At 44.8% G+C, this 19012-nt stretch overlaps 1 protein-coding gene across 1 annotated transcript in view; it reads right to left on the bottom strand.

The window, feature by feature from the left end:
* DPP10 (dipeptidyl peptidase like 10) overlaps nt 1-19012 on the bottom strand; it is a 301222-nt gene that overhangs the window by 161487 nt on the left and 120723 nt on the right. The window contains exons 6-8 of the mRNA XM_038753670.1: nt 15126-15178; nt 12448-12529; nt 565-685 (exon numbers count right to left, since the gene is read on the bottom strand). Coding sequence (XP_038609598.1) covers nt 565-685; nt 12448-12529; nt 15126-15178 — 256 coding nt within the window. The remainder of the gene's footprint in view (nt 1-564; nt 686-12447; nt 12530-15125; nt 15179-19012) is intronic.

Below are 19012 nucleotides of genomic sequence, written 5' to 3'. Positions count from 1 at the left end.
TTAACTTCTCTGGGCCTCAGTTACCTCACCTGTAAAATGGGGATTAAGACTGTGAGCCCCACGTGGGACAACCTGATCACTCTGTATCCTCCCCAGCGCTTAGAACAGTGCTTTGTACATAGTAAGCGCTTAACAAATGCCAATTATTATTAGTAGTAGTAGTAGTACAAGTTGGCAACATATAGAGACGGTCCCTACCCAACAGTGGGCTCACAGTCTAGAAGGGGGAGACAGAGAACGAAACAAAACATATTAACAAAATAAAATAAGTAGAATAAATATGTACAAATAAAATAAATAAATATAATATAATAATATATAATATAATACAATGATATAAATATAATAAACAAGTATGCCTTTCTACTTGTTTTGTTGTCTGTCTCCCGATTCTAGACTGTGAGCCCGTTGTTGGGTAGGGACTGTCTCCGTTGCCGAATTGGACTTACCAAGCGCTTAGTCCAGTGCTCTGCACACAGTAAGCGCTCAATAAATACTACTGAGTGAATGAAGGAGCTTCGACTTCCCCGCTTTATCCGTCCAAAATCCAAACGAGTGACTCACGTTCGTATAACCAGTCTGCGATTCCGTTATAAATGAATCCTTCTTTTCCCGAAGAGGTGAGTCTCAGCGAGCTGCTCTTCACGTCGGGCTGGTAGTAAATGTTGTTTTCGAATATATAGATCTGTAGTGGATGGCAGAGAAAACACAGATGGCATCTTTCATTTCTTCACTCAGTCGTATTTATTGAGCGCTTACTATGTGCAGAGCAATAAATCAATCAATCATATTTATTGAGCGCTTACTGTGTGCAGAGCACTGTAGTAAGCGCTTGGGAAGTCCAAGTTGGCAACCTATAGAGACGGTCCCTACCCAACAGTGGGCTCACAGTCTAAAAGGGGGAGACAGAGAACAAAACCAAACATACTAACAAAATAAAAGAAATAGAATAGATACGTACAAGTAAAATAAGCGCTCAATAAATACGATTGATGATGATAAATAAATAAATGAATAGAGTAATAAATATGTACAAACATATATACATATATACAGGTGCTGTGGGGAAGGGAAGGAGGTAAGCGCATCTCATGGGAAGCTGCGTGGTTTAGCAGCAAGACCCCGGGCTTGGGAGTCAAAGGTCATGGGTTCTAATCCCGGCTTTGCCAATTGTCAGCTGTGTGACTTTGGGCCAGTCACTTCACTTCTCTGGGCCTCAGTTCCCTCCTCTGTAAAATGGGGATGAAGACTGTGAGTCCCCTGTGGGACAACCTGATCACCTTGTATCCTCCCCAGCGCTTAGAACAGTGCTTTGCACATAGTAAGTGCTTAACAAATGCCATTAAAAAAAAAAACTCCGTCGCTTGTCATTTGTGTGACTTTGGCCAAGTCACTTCTCTTCTCTGGGCCTCAGTTCCCTCCTCTGTAAAATGGGGATGAAGACTGTGAGCCCCATGTGGGACAACCTGATTACCTTGTATCTCCCTCAGCGCATACAACAGTGCTTGGCACATAGAAAGTGCTTAACAAATATCATTATTATTATTATTATTATTGTTTATGGGGTTTAAAGGGAATAGCTTTTTTTGATGAGCAACGTGGCCCCCCGTGAAGCCATTTGGTTTAGCGGAAAGAGCCCGGGCTTGGGAGTCATATATCGTGGGTTCTAATCCCGACTCCACTGCTTGTCAGCTGTGTGACTTTGGCCAAGTCACTTCTCTTCTCTGGGCCTCAGTTCCCTCCTCTGTAAAATGGGGGTGAAGACTGTGAGCCCCAGGTGGGGCAACCTGATCACCTTGTATCCCTCTCCGTGCTTAGAACGGTGCTTGGCACATAGTAAGTGCTTAACAAATACCATTATTATTATTATAATTATTATTATTATATTCATTGAGCGCTTCCTGTGTGCAGAGCCCTGTACTAAGCGCTTTGGAAAGATCGATAATCACAATAGCCCATGTTCCCTGCCCATAAAAAGCTTGTTAATATGTGCCAGGCACCAATCTAGGTGCTAGCGTGGACTCAGTCATTCATTCGATCGCATTTATTGAACACTCACTGTGTGCAGAGCACTGTACTAAGCGCTTGGAAAGCACAATTCAGCAATAAAGAGAGACAATCTCTGCCCACACCGGGCTTATGGTCTAGATACAAACTAACCAGGTTGGACGCAGTCCCTGTCCCACGAGGGGCTCACAGTCTTCATCCCCATTTTCCAGAGGAGGGAACTGAGGCCCAGAGAATAATAATGATAATGATGACATTTATTAAGCACTTACTATGTGCAAAGCACTGTTCTAAGTGCTGGGGAGGTTACAAGTTGATCAGGTTGTCCCACGGGGGGCTCACAGTCTTCATCCCCATTTGACAGATGAGGTCACCGAGGCCCAGAGAAGTGAAGGGACTTGTCCAAAGTCACACAACTGACAATTGGTGGAGCTGGGATTTGAACCCATGACGTCTGACTCTAAATGTAACTATATTTTTAATAGTATTTGTTAAGCACTGGGGAAGATGCTACAGGATAATCGGGGCAGTAACAGTCCTTGCCCTCTCCATCCCCCACATCTTACCTCCTTCCCTTCCCCACATCACCTGTATATATGGATATATGTTTGTACAGATTTATCACTCTATTAATTAATTTATTTATTTTACTTGTACATATCTGTTCTATTTATTTTATTTTGTTAGTATGATTGGTTTTGTTCTCTGTCTCCCCCTTTTAGACTGTGAGCCCACTGTTGGCTAGGGACTGTCTCTATATGTTGCCAACTTGGACTTCCCAAGCGCTTAGTACAGTGCTCTGCACACAGTAAGCGCTCAATAAATACGATTGATTGATTGATTGATCTCTATATGTTGCCAACTTGTACTTCCCAAGTGCTTAGTATAGTGCTCTGCACACAGTAAGCGCTCAATAAAAACGATTGATTGATTGATTGATTGCCCAACGCGAGGCTCACAATCTTGGAGGGAGAACAGGAATTGAATCCCCGTTTTATAGATGAGGCAACTGAGGCTTAGAGAAGTGAAGTGACTTGCCCAAGGTCACACAGCAGACAAGTAGTGGAGTCGGGATTAGAACCCACGACCTCTGACTCCCAGGCCTGAGCTCTAACCAAGCGGCCACATTACTTCTCTAAAAAACACCACTTAATAATAATAATAATGATGGTATTTGTTAAGTGCTTACTATGTGCTAAGCACTGTTCTAAGCACTGGGGTAGATACAAGGTAATCGGGTTGTCCCCCATGGGGCTCACAGCCTTCATCCCCATTTTCCAGATGAGGGAACTGAGGCCCAGAAAAGTGAAGTGACTTGCCCAAGGTCACCCAGCAGAAAAGTGGCAGATCTAGGATTCGAACCCACAACCTCCGACTCCCAAGCCCGGGCTCTTTCCACCGAGCCCCGCTGCTTCTCATACTTGGATTATCCTTCCCCATTGCTTCAGCGCTTAGAACAGTGTTCTGCACATAGTAAACACTTAACAAATGTCATCATTATTACTATAATAATAATAATAATGGCATTTATTAAGCGCTTACTATGTGCAAAGCACTGTTCTAAGCGCTGGGGAGGTTACAAGGTGATCAGGTTGTCCCACGGGGGGGTTCACAGTCTTAATCCCCATTTTACAGATGAGGTAACTGAGGCACAGAGAAGTTAAATGACTTGCCCAAGGTCACACAGCTGACACTTGGCGGAGCTGGGATTTGAACCCATGACCTCTGACTCCAAAGCCCGGGCTTTTTCCACCGAGCCACGCTGCTTCTCTATTATTAGTTATCATGCTATAATCAGCGCTTAGAACATAGTAAGCGCTTAATAAATGCCTTCTAGACTGTGAGCCCACTGTTGGATAGAGACTGTCTCTATATGTTGCCAACTTGTACTTCCCAAGCGCTTAGCACAGTGCTCTGCACACAGTAAGCGCTCAATAAATACGATTTATTTATTTATTTATTATTATTATTATTATTAATCAGGCATCACGTGGGGCTCACAGTCTAAGCAGGAGGGAGAACTCGGATTGAATCCCCATTTTTCAGTAGAGGAAACTGAGGCCCCGAAAAGTGAAATGACTTGCCCAAGGTCACCCAACAGGCATTTGGCAGAGCTGCGATTAATAATGATGATAATAATATCATCAATCGTATTTATTGAGCACTTACTGTGTGCAGAGCACTGTACTGAGCGCTTAATAATAATAATAATAGTATTTGTTAAGCGCTTACTATGTACCGGTCACTGTTCTAAGCACTGGAGCTAATCGGGTTGGACACAGTCCCTGTCCCACGTGGGGCTCACGGTCTCCAACCCCATTTTCCGGATGAGGGAACTGAGGCCCAGAGAATAATAATGCTAAATAATGTTGATATTGGTTAAGTGCTTACTATCATCATCATCAATCGTATTTATTGAGCGCTTACTGTGTGCAGAGCACTGTACTAAGCGCTTGGGAAGTACAAGTTGGCAACATATAGAGACAGTCCCGGTCACCAGCAGGCCTTGCTGTCCCTCTACGATCCTTTAAATCGCACATTTTGGTTTATTTATTGTTTTTTCCCATGGAACTAACTCCATGTTTGGATCCCATTCATTCCCACCTCAAAGCGTAGAGACGCGGAGCTGTTTACCTGATGCTCCCCACGGACAGAACATCAGACCGGCAGGGGACCTGGGTTCGAATCCTAGCTCCGCCACATGTACGCTGTGTGACCCTGGGCAAGTCACTTCACTTCTCTGAGCCTCAGTTCCCTCATGGGCTCCCTCATGAGCCCCACGTGGGACAACTTGATCACCTTGTATCCCCCTCAGCGCTTAGAACAGTGCTCTGCACATAGTAAGCGCTTAACAAATGCCGCGTGGCTCATTGGAAAGAGCCCGGGCTTTGGAGTCAGAGGTCATGGGTTCGAATCCCGGCTCCGCCACATGTCTGCTGTGTGACCCTGGGCAAGTCACTTAACTTCTCTGAGCCTCAGTTCCCTCATCTGTAAAATGGGGATTAAGACTGTGAGCCCCACGTGGGACAACTTGATCACCTTGTATCCCCCCCAGCGCTTAGAACAGTACTCTGCACATAGTAAGTGCTTGACAAATGCCATCATTATTATTATTATTATTCTCTGAGCCTCAGTTCCCTCATCTGGGAAACGGGGATGAAGACTGTCAGCCCCACGTGGGCAAGTCACTTCACTTCTCTGAGCCTCTGTTTCCTCATCTGGAAAATGGGGATGAAGACTGTCAGCCCCACGTGGGCATCACTTCACTTCTCTGAGCCTCAGTTCCCTCATCTGGAAAATGGGGATGAAGACTCAGCCCCACTTGGGCAAGTCACTTCACTTCTCTGAGCCTCAGTTCCCTCATCTGGAAAATGGAGATGAAGACTCAGCCCGACGTGGGCATCACTTCAGTTCTCTGAGCCTCGGTTCCCTCATCTGGAAAATGGGAATGAAGACTGTCAGCCCCACGTGGGTGTCACTTCAGTTCTCTGAGCCTCAGTTCCCTCATCTGGAAAATGGGGATGAAGACTCAGCCCCACGTGGGCGTCACTTCAGTTCTCTGAGCCTCAGTTCCCTCATCTGTCAAGTGGGGATGAAGACCGTGAGCCCCATGTGGGCAAGTCAATTCACTTCTCTGTGCCTCAGTTCCCTCATCTGTCAAATGGGGATGAAGACTGTGAGCCCCACGTGGGACAACCTGATCACCTTATATCCCCCCAAGCGCTTAGAACAGTGCTTCACACATAGTAAGCGCTTAACAAATACCATCATCATTATTAGTAGTAGTAGTAGAAAGCGTTTAACAAATACAACAAATACCAAGACCTGTCTCTCTCTTTCTCTCAAAAGGTCATGGGTTCTAATTCCGGTTCTGCCACTTGTCAGTTGTGTGATTTTGGCCAAGTCACTTCACTTCCCTGTGCCTCAGTTCCCTCATCTGTCAAATGGGAATGAAGACCGTGAGCCCCACGTGGGACAACCTGATCACCTTATATGTCCCCCAGCGCTTAGAACAGTGCTTGGCACATAGTAATAATAATAATAATTTTGGTATTTGTTAAGCGCTTACTATGTGCATAGTTATAATAATAATAATTTTGGTATTTGTTAAGCGCTTACCATGTGCCAAGCACTGTTCCAAGCGCTGGGGAGGATACAAGCAAGAGAAGCAACGTGACTCAGTGGAAAGAGCACGGGCTTTGGAGTCAGAGGTCATGGGTTCAAATCCCGGCTTCGCCAATTGTCAGCTGTGTGACTTTAGGCAAGTCACTTCACTTCTCTGGGCCTCAGTTCCCTAATCTGTAAAATGGGGATTAAGACCGTGAGCCCCCCGTGGGACAACCTGATCACCTTGTCACCTCCCCAGCGCTTAGAACAGTGCATTGCACTTGAGCGCTTAATAAATGCTTAATGTAAGTGCTTAATAAATGTAATGCAATGTAATGCTTAATGTAAGTGCTTAATAAATGCCATTAAAAAAAAAAAGGTGATCAGGTTGTCCCATGTGGGGCTCGCAGTCTTAATCCCCATTCTACAGATGAGGTAACTGAGGCACAGAGAAGTGAAGTGACTTGCCCAAAGTCACACCGCTGACAAGCGGCGGAGCTGGGATTTGAACCCATGACCTCTGAGTCCAAAGCCCGGGCTCTTTCATTCATTCATTCAATCGTATTTATTGAGCGCTTACTGTGCGCAGAGCACTGTACTAAGCGCTTTCCATTGAGCCAAGGAAGCGCTTAACAAATACCACCATCATCATCATCATCACTACTAAATTGTCTTGGTCTGAAGCTGATGTCACACACACACACAAGAGCCTGAATTCCAAAAACGGCAACATTTTTGTTCTAAATTGTGTAACCGTCTCCCAAGTCTTGCTAAATAAACTCGTGGTGTTTGACCAGACCTGCTGTGCATTCATTCAATCCTATTTATCGAGCGCTCACTATGTGCAAAGCACTGTACTAAGCGCTTGGGAGGAGACAATATAACACATTCCCTGCCCTCAAGGAGCATACGGTCTAGGGGCGGGGAGACAAATGTTAATATAAAAGTGGCGAAGGAGCAAACTGGCCATCAGATACAATATTATAGAGAAGCAGCGTGGCTCAGTGGAAAGAGCCCGGGCTTTGGAGTCAGAGGTCATGGGTTCGAATCCTGACTCCACCACGTCCGCTGTGTGATCTTGGGCAAGTCACTTAACTTCTCTGGGTCTCAGTTCTCTCATCTGTAAAATGGGGATTAAGACTGTGAGCCCCCACATGGGACAACCCGATCACCCTGTATCCTCCCCAGTGCTTAGAACAGTGCTTTGCACATAGTAAGCGCTTAACAAATGCCAATTATATTATTATTATTATTCCTATGAGTCAGACAATGGTATTGGTTCGAATCCCGACTCCACCATTTGTCTGCTGTGTGACCTTGGATAAGTCACTTGACTTCTCTGGGCCTCAGTTCCTTCACTTGCAAAACGGGGATTAAGACTTTGAGTCAAGCGCTTAATCCAGTGCTCTGCACACAGTAAGCGCTCAATAAATATGATTCAATGAATGAATGAATGACAGGGACAGAGTCCAACACGATTAGCATGTATCCACCCCTAGCGCTTAGTACAGTGCCCGTCGCATAGTAAGAAGCAGCGTGACTTAGTAGTAAGGGCTCGGGCTGCTTGGGAGTCAGAGGTCGTGGATTCTAATCCCGTCTACTCCCCTTGTCTGCTGCGTGACCTTGGGCAAGTCACTTCTCTGGGCCTCAGTTCCCTCATCTGGAAAATGGGGATGAAGACTGTGAGCCCCCCGTGGGACAACCTGATCACCTTGTATCTATCCCAGCGCTTAGAACAGTGCCTGGCACTGCTGGGTAGGGATCGTCTCTATATGTTGCCGACTTGTACTTCCCAAGTGCTTAGTACAGTGCTCTGCACACAGTAAGCGCTCAATAAATACGTTTGAATGAACATAGTAAGTGCTTAATAAATATCATTATTAGTATTATTATTACTAGTAAGCATTTGCTTGTATCCACCCCAGTATTCAGTACAGCGCCCGGCACATAGTAAGCGCTTAACAAATATCATCATTATTACTATTATTATTACTAGTAAGCGTTTGCGTGAGCCACGAGAAGCAGCCTGGCTCAGTGGCAAGAGCCCGGGCTTTGGAGTCAGAGGTCCTGGGTTCAAATTCTGGCTCTGCCAGTTGTCAGTTGTGTGACTTTGGGCAAGTCACTTCACTTCTCTGGGCCTCAGTTCCCTCATCTGTAAAATGGGGATTAAGACTGTGAGCCCCACATGGGACAGCCTGATCACCTTGTATCCCCCCAGTGCTTAGAAAAGTGCTTTGCCCATAGTAAGCGCTTAACAAATACTATTATTATCATTATTATTATTATTATCCACCCCAGTGCTTAGAACAATGCCTGGCACATAGTAAGCACTTAACAAATATAATCATTATTAGTGTTAGTATTACTAGTAAACGTTTGCTTGGATCCACCCCAGTGCTTAGAACAGTGCCTGGCACACAGTAAGCGCTTAACACATATCATCATTATTAGGATTATTATTAGTAAGCGTTTGCTTGTATCCCCCCCAGTGCTTAGAATAGTTCCTGGAACATAGTAAGCGCTTAACAAATATCATCATTATTAGTATTCTTCTTACTAGTAAGTGTTTGCTTGTAACCACCCCAGGGCTTAGAACAGTGCCTGGCACATAGTAAGTGCTCAACAAATATCATTACTAGTATTATCATTACTAGTAAGCGTTTGCTTGTATCCACCCTAGCGCTCAGTACAGTGCCTGGAACATAGTAAGCGCTCAACAAATATCATCACTATTAGTATTATTACTAACTACTAGTAAGCATTTCCTTGTATCCACCCCAGTGCTCAGAACAGTGCTTGGCACATAGTAAGCGCTTAACACATATCATCATTATTAGGATTATTATTAGTAAGCGTCTGCTTGTATCCCCCCCAGTGCTTAGAATAGTGCCTGGCACATAGTAAGCGCTCAACAAATATCATCATTATTAGCATTATTATTACTAGTAAGCATTTGTTTGTATCCACCCCAGTGCTTAAAACAGTGCCTGGCACATAGTAAGTGCTCAACAAATATCATTATCATTATTATTATTATTATTACTAGCAAGCATTTGCTTGTATCCACCCTAGTGCTCAGTACAGTGCCTGGAACATAGTAAGGGCTCAACAAATATCATCATTATTAGTATTCTTATTACTAGTAAGCGTTTGCTTGTATCCACCCCAGGGCTTAGAACAGTGCCTGGCACATAGTAAGCGCTTAACAAATATCATCATTATTAGTATTATTATTAGTAAGTGTTTGCTTGTATCCTCCCCAGTGCTTAAATAGTGCCTGGAACATAGTAAGCGCTCAACAAATATCATCATTATTAGCATTATTATTACTAGTAAGTATTTGCTTGTATCCACCCCAGCGCTTAAAACAGTGCCTGGCACATAGTAAGCGCTCAACAAATATCATTAGTAGTATTATTATTACTAGTAAGCGTTTGCTTGTATCCACCCTAGCGCTCAGTACAGTGCCTGGAACATAGTAAGTGCTCAACAAATATCATCATTATTAGTATTCTTATTACTAGTAAGCGTTTGCTTGTATCCACCCTAGGGCTTAGAACAGTGCCTGGCACATAGTGAGCGCTCAACAAATATCATTATTAGTATTATTATTACTAGTAAGTGTTTGCTTGTATCCACCCTAGGGCTCAGTACAGTGCCTGGAACATAGTAAGCGCTCAACAAATATCATCATTATTACTATTATTACTAACTACTAGTAAGCGTTTCCTTGTATCCACCCCAGTGCTCAGAACAGTGCCTGGCACATAGTAAGCGCTTAACAAATATCATCATTATTAGTATTATTATTAGTAAGCATTTGCTTGTATTCCCCCCCAGTGCTTAAAACAGTGCCTGGCACATAGTAAGTGCTCAACAAATATCATTATTAGTATTATTATTACTAGCAAGCGTTTGCTTGTATCCACTCTAGCGCTCAGTACAGTGCTTGGAACATAGTAAGCGCTCAACAAATATCATCATTATTAGCATTCTTATTACTAGTAAGCGTTTGCTTGTATCCCCCCCAGGGCTTAAAACAGTGCCTGGCACATAGTAAGCGCTCAACAAATATCATTACTAGTATTATCATTACTAGTAAGCGTTTGCTTGTATCCACCCTAGCGCTCAGTACAGTGCCTGGAACATAGTAAGCGCTCAACAAATATCATCATTAGTATTCTTATTACTAGTAAGCGTTTCCTTGTATCCACCCCAGTGCTCAGAACAGTGCCTGGCACATAGTAAGCGCTTAACAAATATCATCATTATTACTATTACTAGTAAGCAGTTGCGTGAGCCACGAGAAGCAGCGTGGCTCAGTGGAAAGAGCCCGGGCTTTGGAGTCAGAGGTCATGGGTTCAAATCCCGGCTCCGCCGCTTGTCAGCTGTGTGACCTTGGGCAAGTCACTTCACTTCTCTGGGCCTCAGTTCCCTCATCTGGAAAATGGGGATGAAGACTGGGAGCCCCCCGTGATCACCTTGTAAACTTCCCAGTGCTTAGAACAGTGCTTTGCACATGGTAAGCGCTTAATAAATGCCATTATAAAAAAAAAAAACAGTGCCTGGCACATAGTAAGCACTCAGCAAATGTCATTATTAGTATTAACATTACTATAATAATAATAATGATGGATCTTCTAGACTGTGAGCCCACTGTTGGGTAGGGACCGTCTCTATATGTTGCCAACTTGTACTTCCCAAGCGCTTAGTACAGTGCTCTGCACACAGTAAGCGCTCAATGAATACGATTGAATGAATGACTGAATGGCATTTATTAAGCGCTTACTATGTACAAAGCACTGTTCTAAGCACTGGGGAGGTTACAAGGTGATCAGGTTGTCCCACGGGGAGCTCAAAGTCTTCATCCCCATGTTCCAGATGAGGTAACTGAGGCCCAGAGAATCAATCAATCAATCGTAATTATTGAGCGCTTACTGTGTGCAGAGCACTGGACTAAACACTTGGGAAGTACAAGTTGCCAACATATAGAGACAGTCCCTACCCAACAGTGGGCTCACAGTCTAAAAGGAATCAATCAATCAATCAATTGTATTTATTGAGCGCTTACTGTGTGCAGGGCACTGTACTAAGCGCTTGGGAAGTACAAGTTGCCAACATATAGAGATGGTCCCTACCCAACAGTGGGCTCACAGTCTAAAAGGAATCAATCAATCAATCAATCGTATTTATTGAGCGCTTACTGTGTGCAGAGCACTGGACTAAGCACTTGGGAAGTACAAGTTGCCAACATATAGAGACAGTTCCTACCCAACAGTGGGCTCACAGTCTAAAAGGAATCAATCAATCAATCAATCGTATTTATTGAGCGCTTACTGTGTGCAGAGCACTGGACTAAGCGCTTGGGAAGTACAAGTTGCCAACATATAGAGACAGTCCCTACCCAACAGTGGGCTCACAGTCTAGAGAATCAATCAATCAATCAATCGTATTTATTGAGCACTTACTGTATGCAGAGCACTGTACTAAGTGCTTGGGAAGTACAAGTTGGCAACATATAGAGACAGTCCCTACCCAACAGCGGGCTCACAGTCTAGAGAAGTGAAGTGACTGGGGGGATACAAGGTGATCAGGTTGTCCCATGTGGGGCTCACAGTCTTAATCCCCATTTTACAGATGAGGGAACTGAGGCCCAGAGAAGTGAAGTGACTTGCCCAAAGTCACACAGCTGACAAGTGGCGGAGCCGGGATTTGAACCCCTGACCTCTGACTCCAAAGCCCGGGCTCCTTCCGCTGAGCCATTCGCTTGTAACCTCCCCATCGCTCGGTGCAGTGCACGGCACGTCGCAAGCGCTCAATCAATCAATCAATCAATCATATTTATTGAGCGCTTACTGTGTGCAGAGCACCGTACTAAGCGCTTGGGAAGTCCAAGTCGGCAACATCTAGAGACGGTCCCGACCCAACAGTGGGCTCACAGTCTAAAAATACGACTGAATGAACACAGTAAGTGCTTAACAAATACAATTATGATTGTTATTATTATGCAGCGTGGCTCAGTGGAAAGAGCCCGGACTTTGGAGTCAGAGGTCATGGGTTCAAATCCCGGCTCCGCCACATCTCTGCTGTGTGACCTTGGGCAAGTCACTTCACTTCTCTGAGCCTCAGTTACCTCATCTGGAAAATGGGGATGATGACTGTGAGCCCCATGCGGGACAACCTGATCACCTTGTATCCACCCCAGCGCTTAGAACAGTGCTTTGCACATAGTAAGCGCTTAATAAATGCCATTATTATTAATAACAAATACCATACAAAGAGGGAGGGAAACTGAGGCTGGGGTGTTCCCTGTCGAACACCTGGGTCCCTTACCAGCTGCTGTCCTCGGACTCCCCAGGCAGCGTACTGCAAAACCGAGTCTTCCACTTCTGGAGGGTTCAACTCCCACACTTCCCTGGAAAATACCGACACCAATCGATCAATCGATCAGTCAATAGCATGTACTGGGCGCTCAGAACATTCATTCATTCATTCAATCGCATTTATTGAGCGCTTACTGTGTGCGGAGCAACGTACTAAGCACTTGGGAAGTACAAGTCGGCCACATATAGAGACGGTCCCTACCCAGCAACGGGCGTACAATCAATCAATCAATCAATCAATCAATCGTATTTATTGAGCGCTTACTGTGTGCAGAGCACTGGACTAAGCACTTGGGAAGTACAAGTTGAATCAATCAATCGATCAGTCAATAATATTTACTGGGCACACAGAACATTCATTCATTCATTCGTGAGCGCTTACTGTGTGCGGAGCAACGTACTAAGCGCTTGGGAAGTCCAACTCGGCAACATATAGAGACGGCCCTTACCCAGCAATGGGATTACAATCAATCAATCAATCAATCAATTGTATTTATTGAGCGCTTACTGTGTGCAGAGCACTGGACTAAGCGCTTGGGAAGTACAAGTTGAATCAATCAATCGATCAGTCAATAATATTTACTGGGCGCTCAGAATGTTCATTCATTCATTCAATCGCATTTATTGAGTGCTTACTGTGTGCAGAGCAACGTACTAAGCGCTTGGGAAGTACAAGTTGGTAACGTATAGAGACGGTCCCTACCCAGCAACGGGCTTACAATCAATCAATCAATCAATCAATCAATCGTATTTATTGAGCGCTTACTGTGTGCAGAGCACTGGACTAAGCGCTTGGGAAGTACAAGTTGAATCAATCAATCGATCAGTCAATAATATTTACTGGGCGTTCAGAACATTCATTCATTCATTCAATCATGTTTATTGAGCGCTTACTGTGTGCGGAGCAATGTACTAAGCGCTTGGGAAGTCAAGTCGGCAACATATGGAGACGGTCCCTACTCAGCAACGGGTGTACAATCAATCAATCAATCAATTGTATTTATTGAGCGCTTACTGTGTGCAGAGCACTGTACTAAGCGCTTGGGAAGTACAAGTTGGCAACATGTAGAGACGGTCCCTACCCAACAGTGGGCTCACAGTCAGTCTAAGAGAAGCAGCGGAAAGAGCTCGGGCTTTGGAGTCAGAGGTCTTGGGTTCAAATCCCAGCTCCGCCACTTGTCAGCTGTGTGACTTTGGGCAAGTCACTTCACTTCGCTGGGCCTCAGTTACCGCATCTGGAAAATGGGGATTAAGACTGTGAGCCCCCCCCAATGGGACAACCTGATTACCCTGTAACCTCCCCAGTGCTTAGTACAGTGCTTTGCTCATAATAAGCGCTTAATAAATGCCATTATTATCATTATTATAGAACAGCGCTTGGCACACAATAAGAACAATAATAATAATATTTGTTGTTCTAAGTGCAGGGGGAGATACAAGCTTATCAGGCTGTCCCCCATTCCCTTCCCTGATTACAAGATAATGATAATAATAATGATGGCATTTGTTAAGCACTTACTATGTGCAAAGCACTGTTCTAAGCACTGGGGAGGTTACAAGGTGATCAGGTTGTCCCACGGCAGGGCTCACCGTTTTAATCCCCATTTTACAGATGAGAGAACTGAGGCCCAGAGAAGTGAAGTGCCTTGCCCGAAGTCACACAGCTGACAAGTGGCGGAGCCGGGATTTGAACCCATGACCTCTGACTCCAAAGCCCGGGCTCTTTCCACTGAGCCACGCTGCTTCTCTACCAAATATCTAAGCACTTAACAAACCTCATCATTATTAGTAGTAGTATTACTAGTAAGCGTTTTCTTGTATCCACCCCAGCGCTCAGTACAGTGCCCGGCACATAGTAAGTGCTTAACAAATACCATCATTATTAGTTTTATTATGATGGTATTTGTTAAGTGCTTACTATGTGCAAAACACTGTTCTAAGCACTGGGGAGGTTACAAGGTGATCAGGTTGTCCCACGGGGGCTCACAGTCTTCATGCCCATTTTATAGATGAGGTCACTGAGGCACAGAGAAGTGGAGTGACTTGCCCAAAGTCACACAGCTGACAGTTGGCGGAGCCGGAATTTGAACCCATGACCTCTGACTCCAAAGCTCAGGCTCTTTCCACTGAGCCATGTTGCACATAGTAAGCGCTTAATGGATACTATTATTATTATCATTATTATTATTATTATTATTATTATTATTATGTGCAGAGGACGGGACTGCTGAGAAGCAGAGTGGCTTCAGCGGCCACGGGCCTGAGAGTCAGAAGGTCATGGGTTCTAATCCCGGCCCTGCCACCAGTCGGCTGTGTGACCCTGGGCAAGTCACTTCACTTCTCTGGGCCTCAGTTACCCCATCTATAAAATGGGGACTGAGACTGTGAGCCCCACGTGGGACAGGGATTGGGTCCAACCCGAGTGGCTTTGTATCCACCCCAGCGCTTAGTACAGCACTTGACACATAGTCAGCGCTTAACAAATACCATAATTATTATTGTGAATAAAGGAGCAGGAGGAGTTGAGTGAAGAATAATAATAATCAGGGTATCTATTAAGCTCTTATGACGTGCCAGGCACTGTACTAAGCAGCCAAAGTGAGGTCACAGAGGGATGGAAGGACTCACCTGGTGTAGATATTATAAATCACGTAGGACGCCGTGAATGAGGAGTGAAAAACCTGAAACGGTAACAAAAACCTGAAGTTAATAATAATCATATTAATAATAATAATAATAATAATGGCATTTATTAAGCGCTTACTATGTGCAAAGCACTGTTCTAAGCGCTGGGGAGGTTACAAGGTGATCAGGTTGTCCCACGGGGGGCTCACGGTCTTAATCCCCCTTTTACAGATGAGGTAACTGAGGCCCAGAGAAGTGAAGTGACTTGCCCAAAGTCACACAGCTGACAATTGGCGGAGCCGGGATTTGAACCCATGACCTCTGACTCCAAAGCCCAGGCTCCTTCCACTGAACCACACTGCTTTTCTGTCACACGAACATCTCCCTTTCCTTCACTTATTCAATTGTCTTTATTGAGCGCTTACTGTGTGCACAGCACTGTACTAAGCGCTTGGTGCCCCTTTCAGCGCTTAGAACAGTGCTTTTCACATAGTAAGTGCTTAATAAGTGCCATTATTATTATTATTTAGAGAAGCAGCATGGCTCAGTGGAAAGAGCCCGGGCTTGGGAGTCAGAGGTCGTGGGTTCTAATCCCGGCTCCACCACTTGCCTGCTGTGTGACTTTAGGCAAGTCACTTAACTTCTCTGGGCCTCAGTTTCCTCATCTGTCAAATGGGGATGAAGACTGTGAGTCCCCCGTGGGACAACCTGATCCCCTTATATCCCCCCATGAGCTTAGAACAGTGCTTTGCACATAGTAAGCGCTCAATAAATACAATTGATGATGATGATGATGATAGTAAGCGCTTAACAAACATCATCATTATTGTTATTATTTTACCTCATCTGTGAAATGGGGATGAAGACTGTGAGCCCCACGGGGGACAGGGACTGTGTCCAATCTGATGAGCTTGTATCTACTCCAGCGCTTAGTACAGTGCCTGGCACCTACCAAATGCCATTAAAACCCCCCAAAATACGTAACACTTTTTCTTTCTCTATAGAAGCAGAAGGCCCACTCTCCCAACCTCAGGAGTAATTCGTAATCTACAAGGATAAAATAGCGATTTAATTCATTTCGGGTATCGCCGGGGGGAAAAGATTGATGAAAATATAATGGGGGGCTGAATTTTTCATTCTTATTCTCAGGCCTGGATCAACAAATCTTCAGAGAGAAGCTTCTAATGGGACCTCAATACATTAAGCGTGTCAGGACATTCACTTTAAAAACTGTTTTTCGCATAACCGGAGAGAATTCATAATTTGAGAAGAGAGAGAATGGTTTGGTGGATAAAGCGTGGCTCAGTGGAAAGAGCCCGGGCTTTGGAGTCAGAGGCCATGGGTTCAAATCCCGACTCCGCCACTTAGCTGTGGGACTTTGGGCAAGTCAGTGCTTAGTACAGTGCTCTGCACACGGTAAGCGCTCAATAAATACGATTGATGAAGTCACTTCACTTCTCTGGTCCTCAGTTACCCCATCTGGAGAATGGGGATTAAGACTGTGAGCCCCATATGGGACATCCTGATCACCTTGTATCTATCCCACTGCTTAGAACAGTGCTTTGCACATAGTAAGAGCTTAATAAATGCCATTATTATTATTATTATTCTAGACTGTGAGCCCACTTTTGGGTAGGGACTGTCTCTAATGTTTCCAACTTGTACTTCCCAAATGCTTAGTACAGTGCTCTGCACACATTAAGTGCTCAATAAATACGATTGATTGATTGATTATTATTATTATGTAGTAGTAGTAGTAGTAGTATTCATTCACTGTGTAGTAGAAATAGCTGTAATTGCCACGGAGCAGTAATAATAATGATGACATTTGTTAAGCGCTTACTATGTGCAAAGCACTGTTCTAAGTGCTGGGGGGGATACAAGGTGATCAGCCTCCTCCTCCTGCATCAGACTCCTCTCCAATCTCCCATCCTTGTGTCTCTCCCCACTTCAATCCATACTTCACGCCGCTGCCCGGATTGTCTTTGTCCAGAAACGCTCTGGGCATGTTACTCCCCTCCTCAGAAATCTCCAGTGGCTACCAGTCAATCTGCGCATCAGGCAGAAACTCCTCCCCCTGGGCTTCCAGGCTGTCCATCCATCCATCCATCCATCCCCGGGCCCCCTCCTCCCTCACCTCCCTTCTCTCCTTGACCAGCCCAGCCCGCACCCTCCGCTCCTCCGCCGCTAATCTCCTCACCGTTAGGCCTCCTTCTCGCCTGTCCCGCCATCGACCCCCGGCCCCCGTCCTCCCCCGGGCCTGGAATGCCCCCAATCCCTCTGCCCATCCGCCAAGCTCGCTCTCTTCCTCCCTTCAAGGCCCTACTGAGAGCTCACCTCCTCCAGGAGGCCTTCCCACACCCAGCCCCCTCCTTCCTCTCCCCCATCTCCCACCGCCTTACCTCCTTCCCTTCCCCACACCACCTGTATATATCTATATATGTTTGTACGGATTTTTTACTCTATTTATTTATTTTATTTGTACATGTTTATTCTATTTATTTTATTTTGTTAATATGTCTTGTTTCATTGTCTGTCTCCCCCTTCTAGACTGTGAGCCCGCTGTTGGGTAGGGACTGTCTCTATATGTTGCCAACTTGGACTTCCCAAGCACTTAGTACAGTGCTCTGCACACAGTAAGCGCTCAATAACTATGATTGAATGAATGAATGAATGAAAGTTGTCCCACTGGGGGCTCACCGTCTTCATCCCCATTTTCCAGATGAGGGAACTGAGGCCCAGAGAAGTGAAGTGACTTGCCCAAAGTCACACAGATGACAAGTGGCAGAGCCGGGATTTGAACCCATGACTTCTGACTCCCAAGCTCGGGCTCTTTCCACTGAGCCACGCTGCTTACTACCATGACAATCCAGAGAATTATTACTACTACTACTACTACTACTACTACTACTACTACTACTACTACTACATAGTGAATTACTACTACTACTACTACTACCTGGTGAATTATTACTACTGCTCAGCATGGCTCAGTGAGAAGCAACATGGCTCAGTGGAAAGAGCCCGGGCTTTGGAGTCAGAGGTCATGGGTTCAAATTCCGGCTTTGCCAATTGTCAGCTGTGTGACTTTGGGCAAGTCACTTCTCTGGGCCTCAGTTACCTCATCTGGAAAATGGGGATTAAGACTGTGAGCCCCTCGTGGGACAACCTGATCACCTTTATAACCTCCCTAGAGCTTAGAACAGTGCTTGACACATAGTAAGCGCTTAATAAATGCCATGATTATTATTATTATTAAGTGCTTAAGCACTGTTCTAAGTGCTGGGGGAGACACAAGGTCATTCATTCATTCATTCATTCATTCAATCGTATTTATTGAGCGCTTACTGTGTGCAGAGCACTGTACTAAGCGCTTGGGAGGTCCAAGTTGGCAACATACAGAGACGGTCCCTACCCAACAGCGGGCTCACAGTCTAGAATCAATCAATCAATCAATCAATCGTATTTATTGAGCGCTTCCTGTGTGCAGAGCACTGGACTAAGCGCTTGGGAAGTCCAAGTTGGCAACATCTAGAGACAGTCCCTACCCAACAGTTGGCTCACAGTCTAGAAGGGGGAGACAGAGAACAAAACCAAACATACTAACAAAATAAAATAAATAGAATAGATATGGACAAGTAAAATAAATAAATAAATAAATAGAGAAATAAATATGTACAAACATATATACATATATACAGGTATATACATATATAGAAGGGGGAGACAGACAACAAAGCAAAACATGTGGACAGGTATCAAGACATCAGAATAAACAGAAGTAAAGCTAGATGCACATCTTTAACAAAATAAATCAAATAGTAGGTGGGACTCAGTCCCTGTCTCACGAGGGGCTTACAGTCTAAATACCAATTCATACAGAAGCAGTG

This window comes from Tachyglossus aculeatus, chromosome 1 (genome assembly GCF_015852505.1).
Source record: "Tachyglossus aculeatus isolate mTacAcu1 chromosome 1, mTacAcu1.pri, whole genome shotgun sequence".
Classification (NCBI taxonomy): domain Eukaryota; kingdom Metazoa; phylum Chordata; class Mammalia; order Monotremata; family Tachyglossidae; genus Tachyglossus; species Tachyglossus aculeatus.
This window is presented reverse-complemented; position numbering and strand designations above follow the sequence as displayed.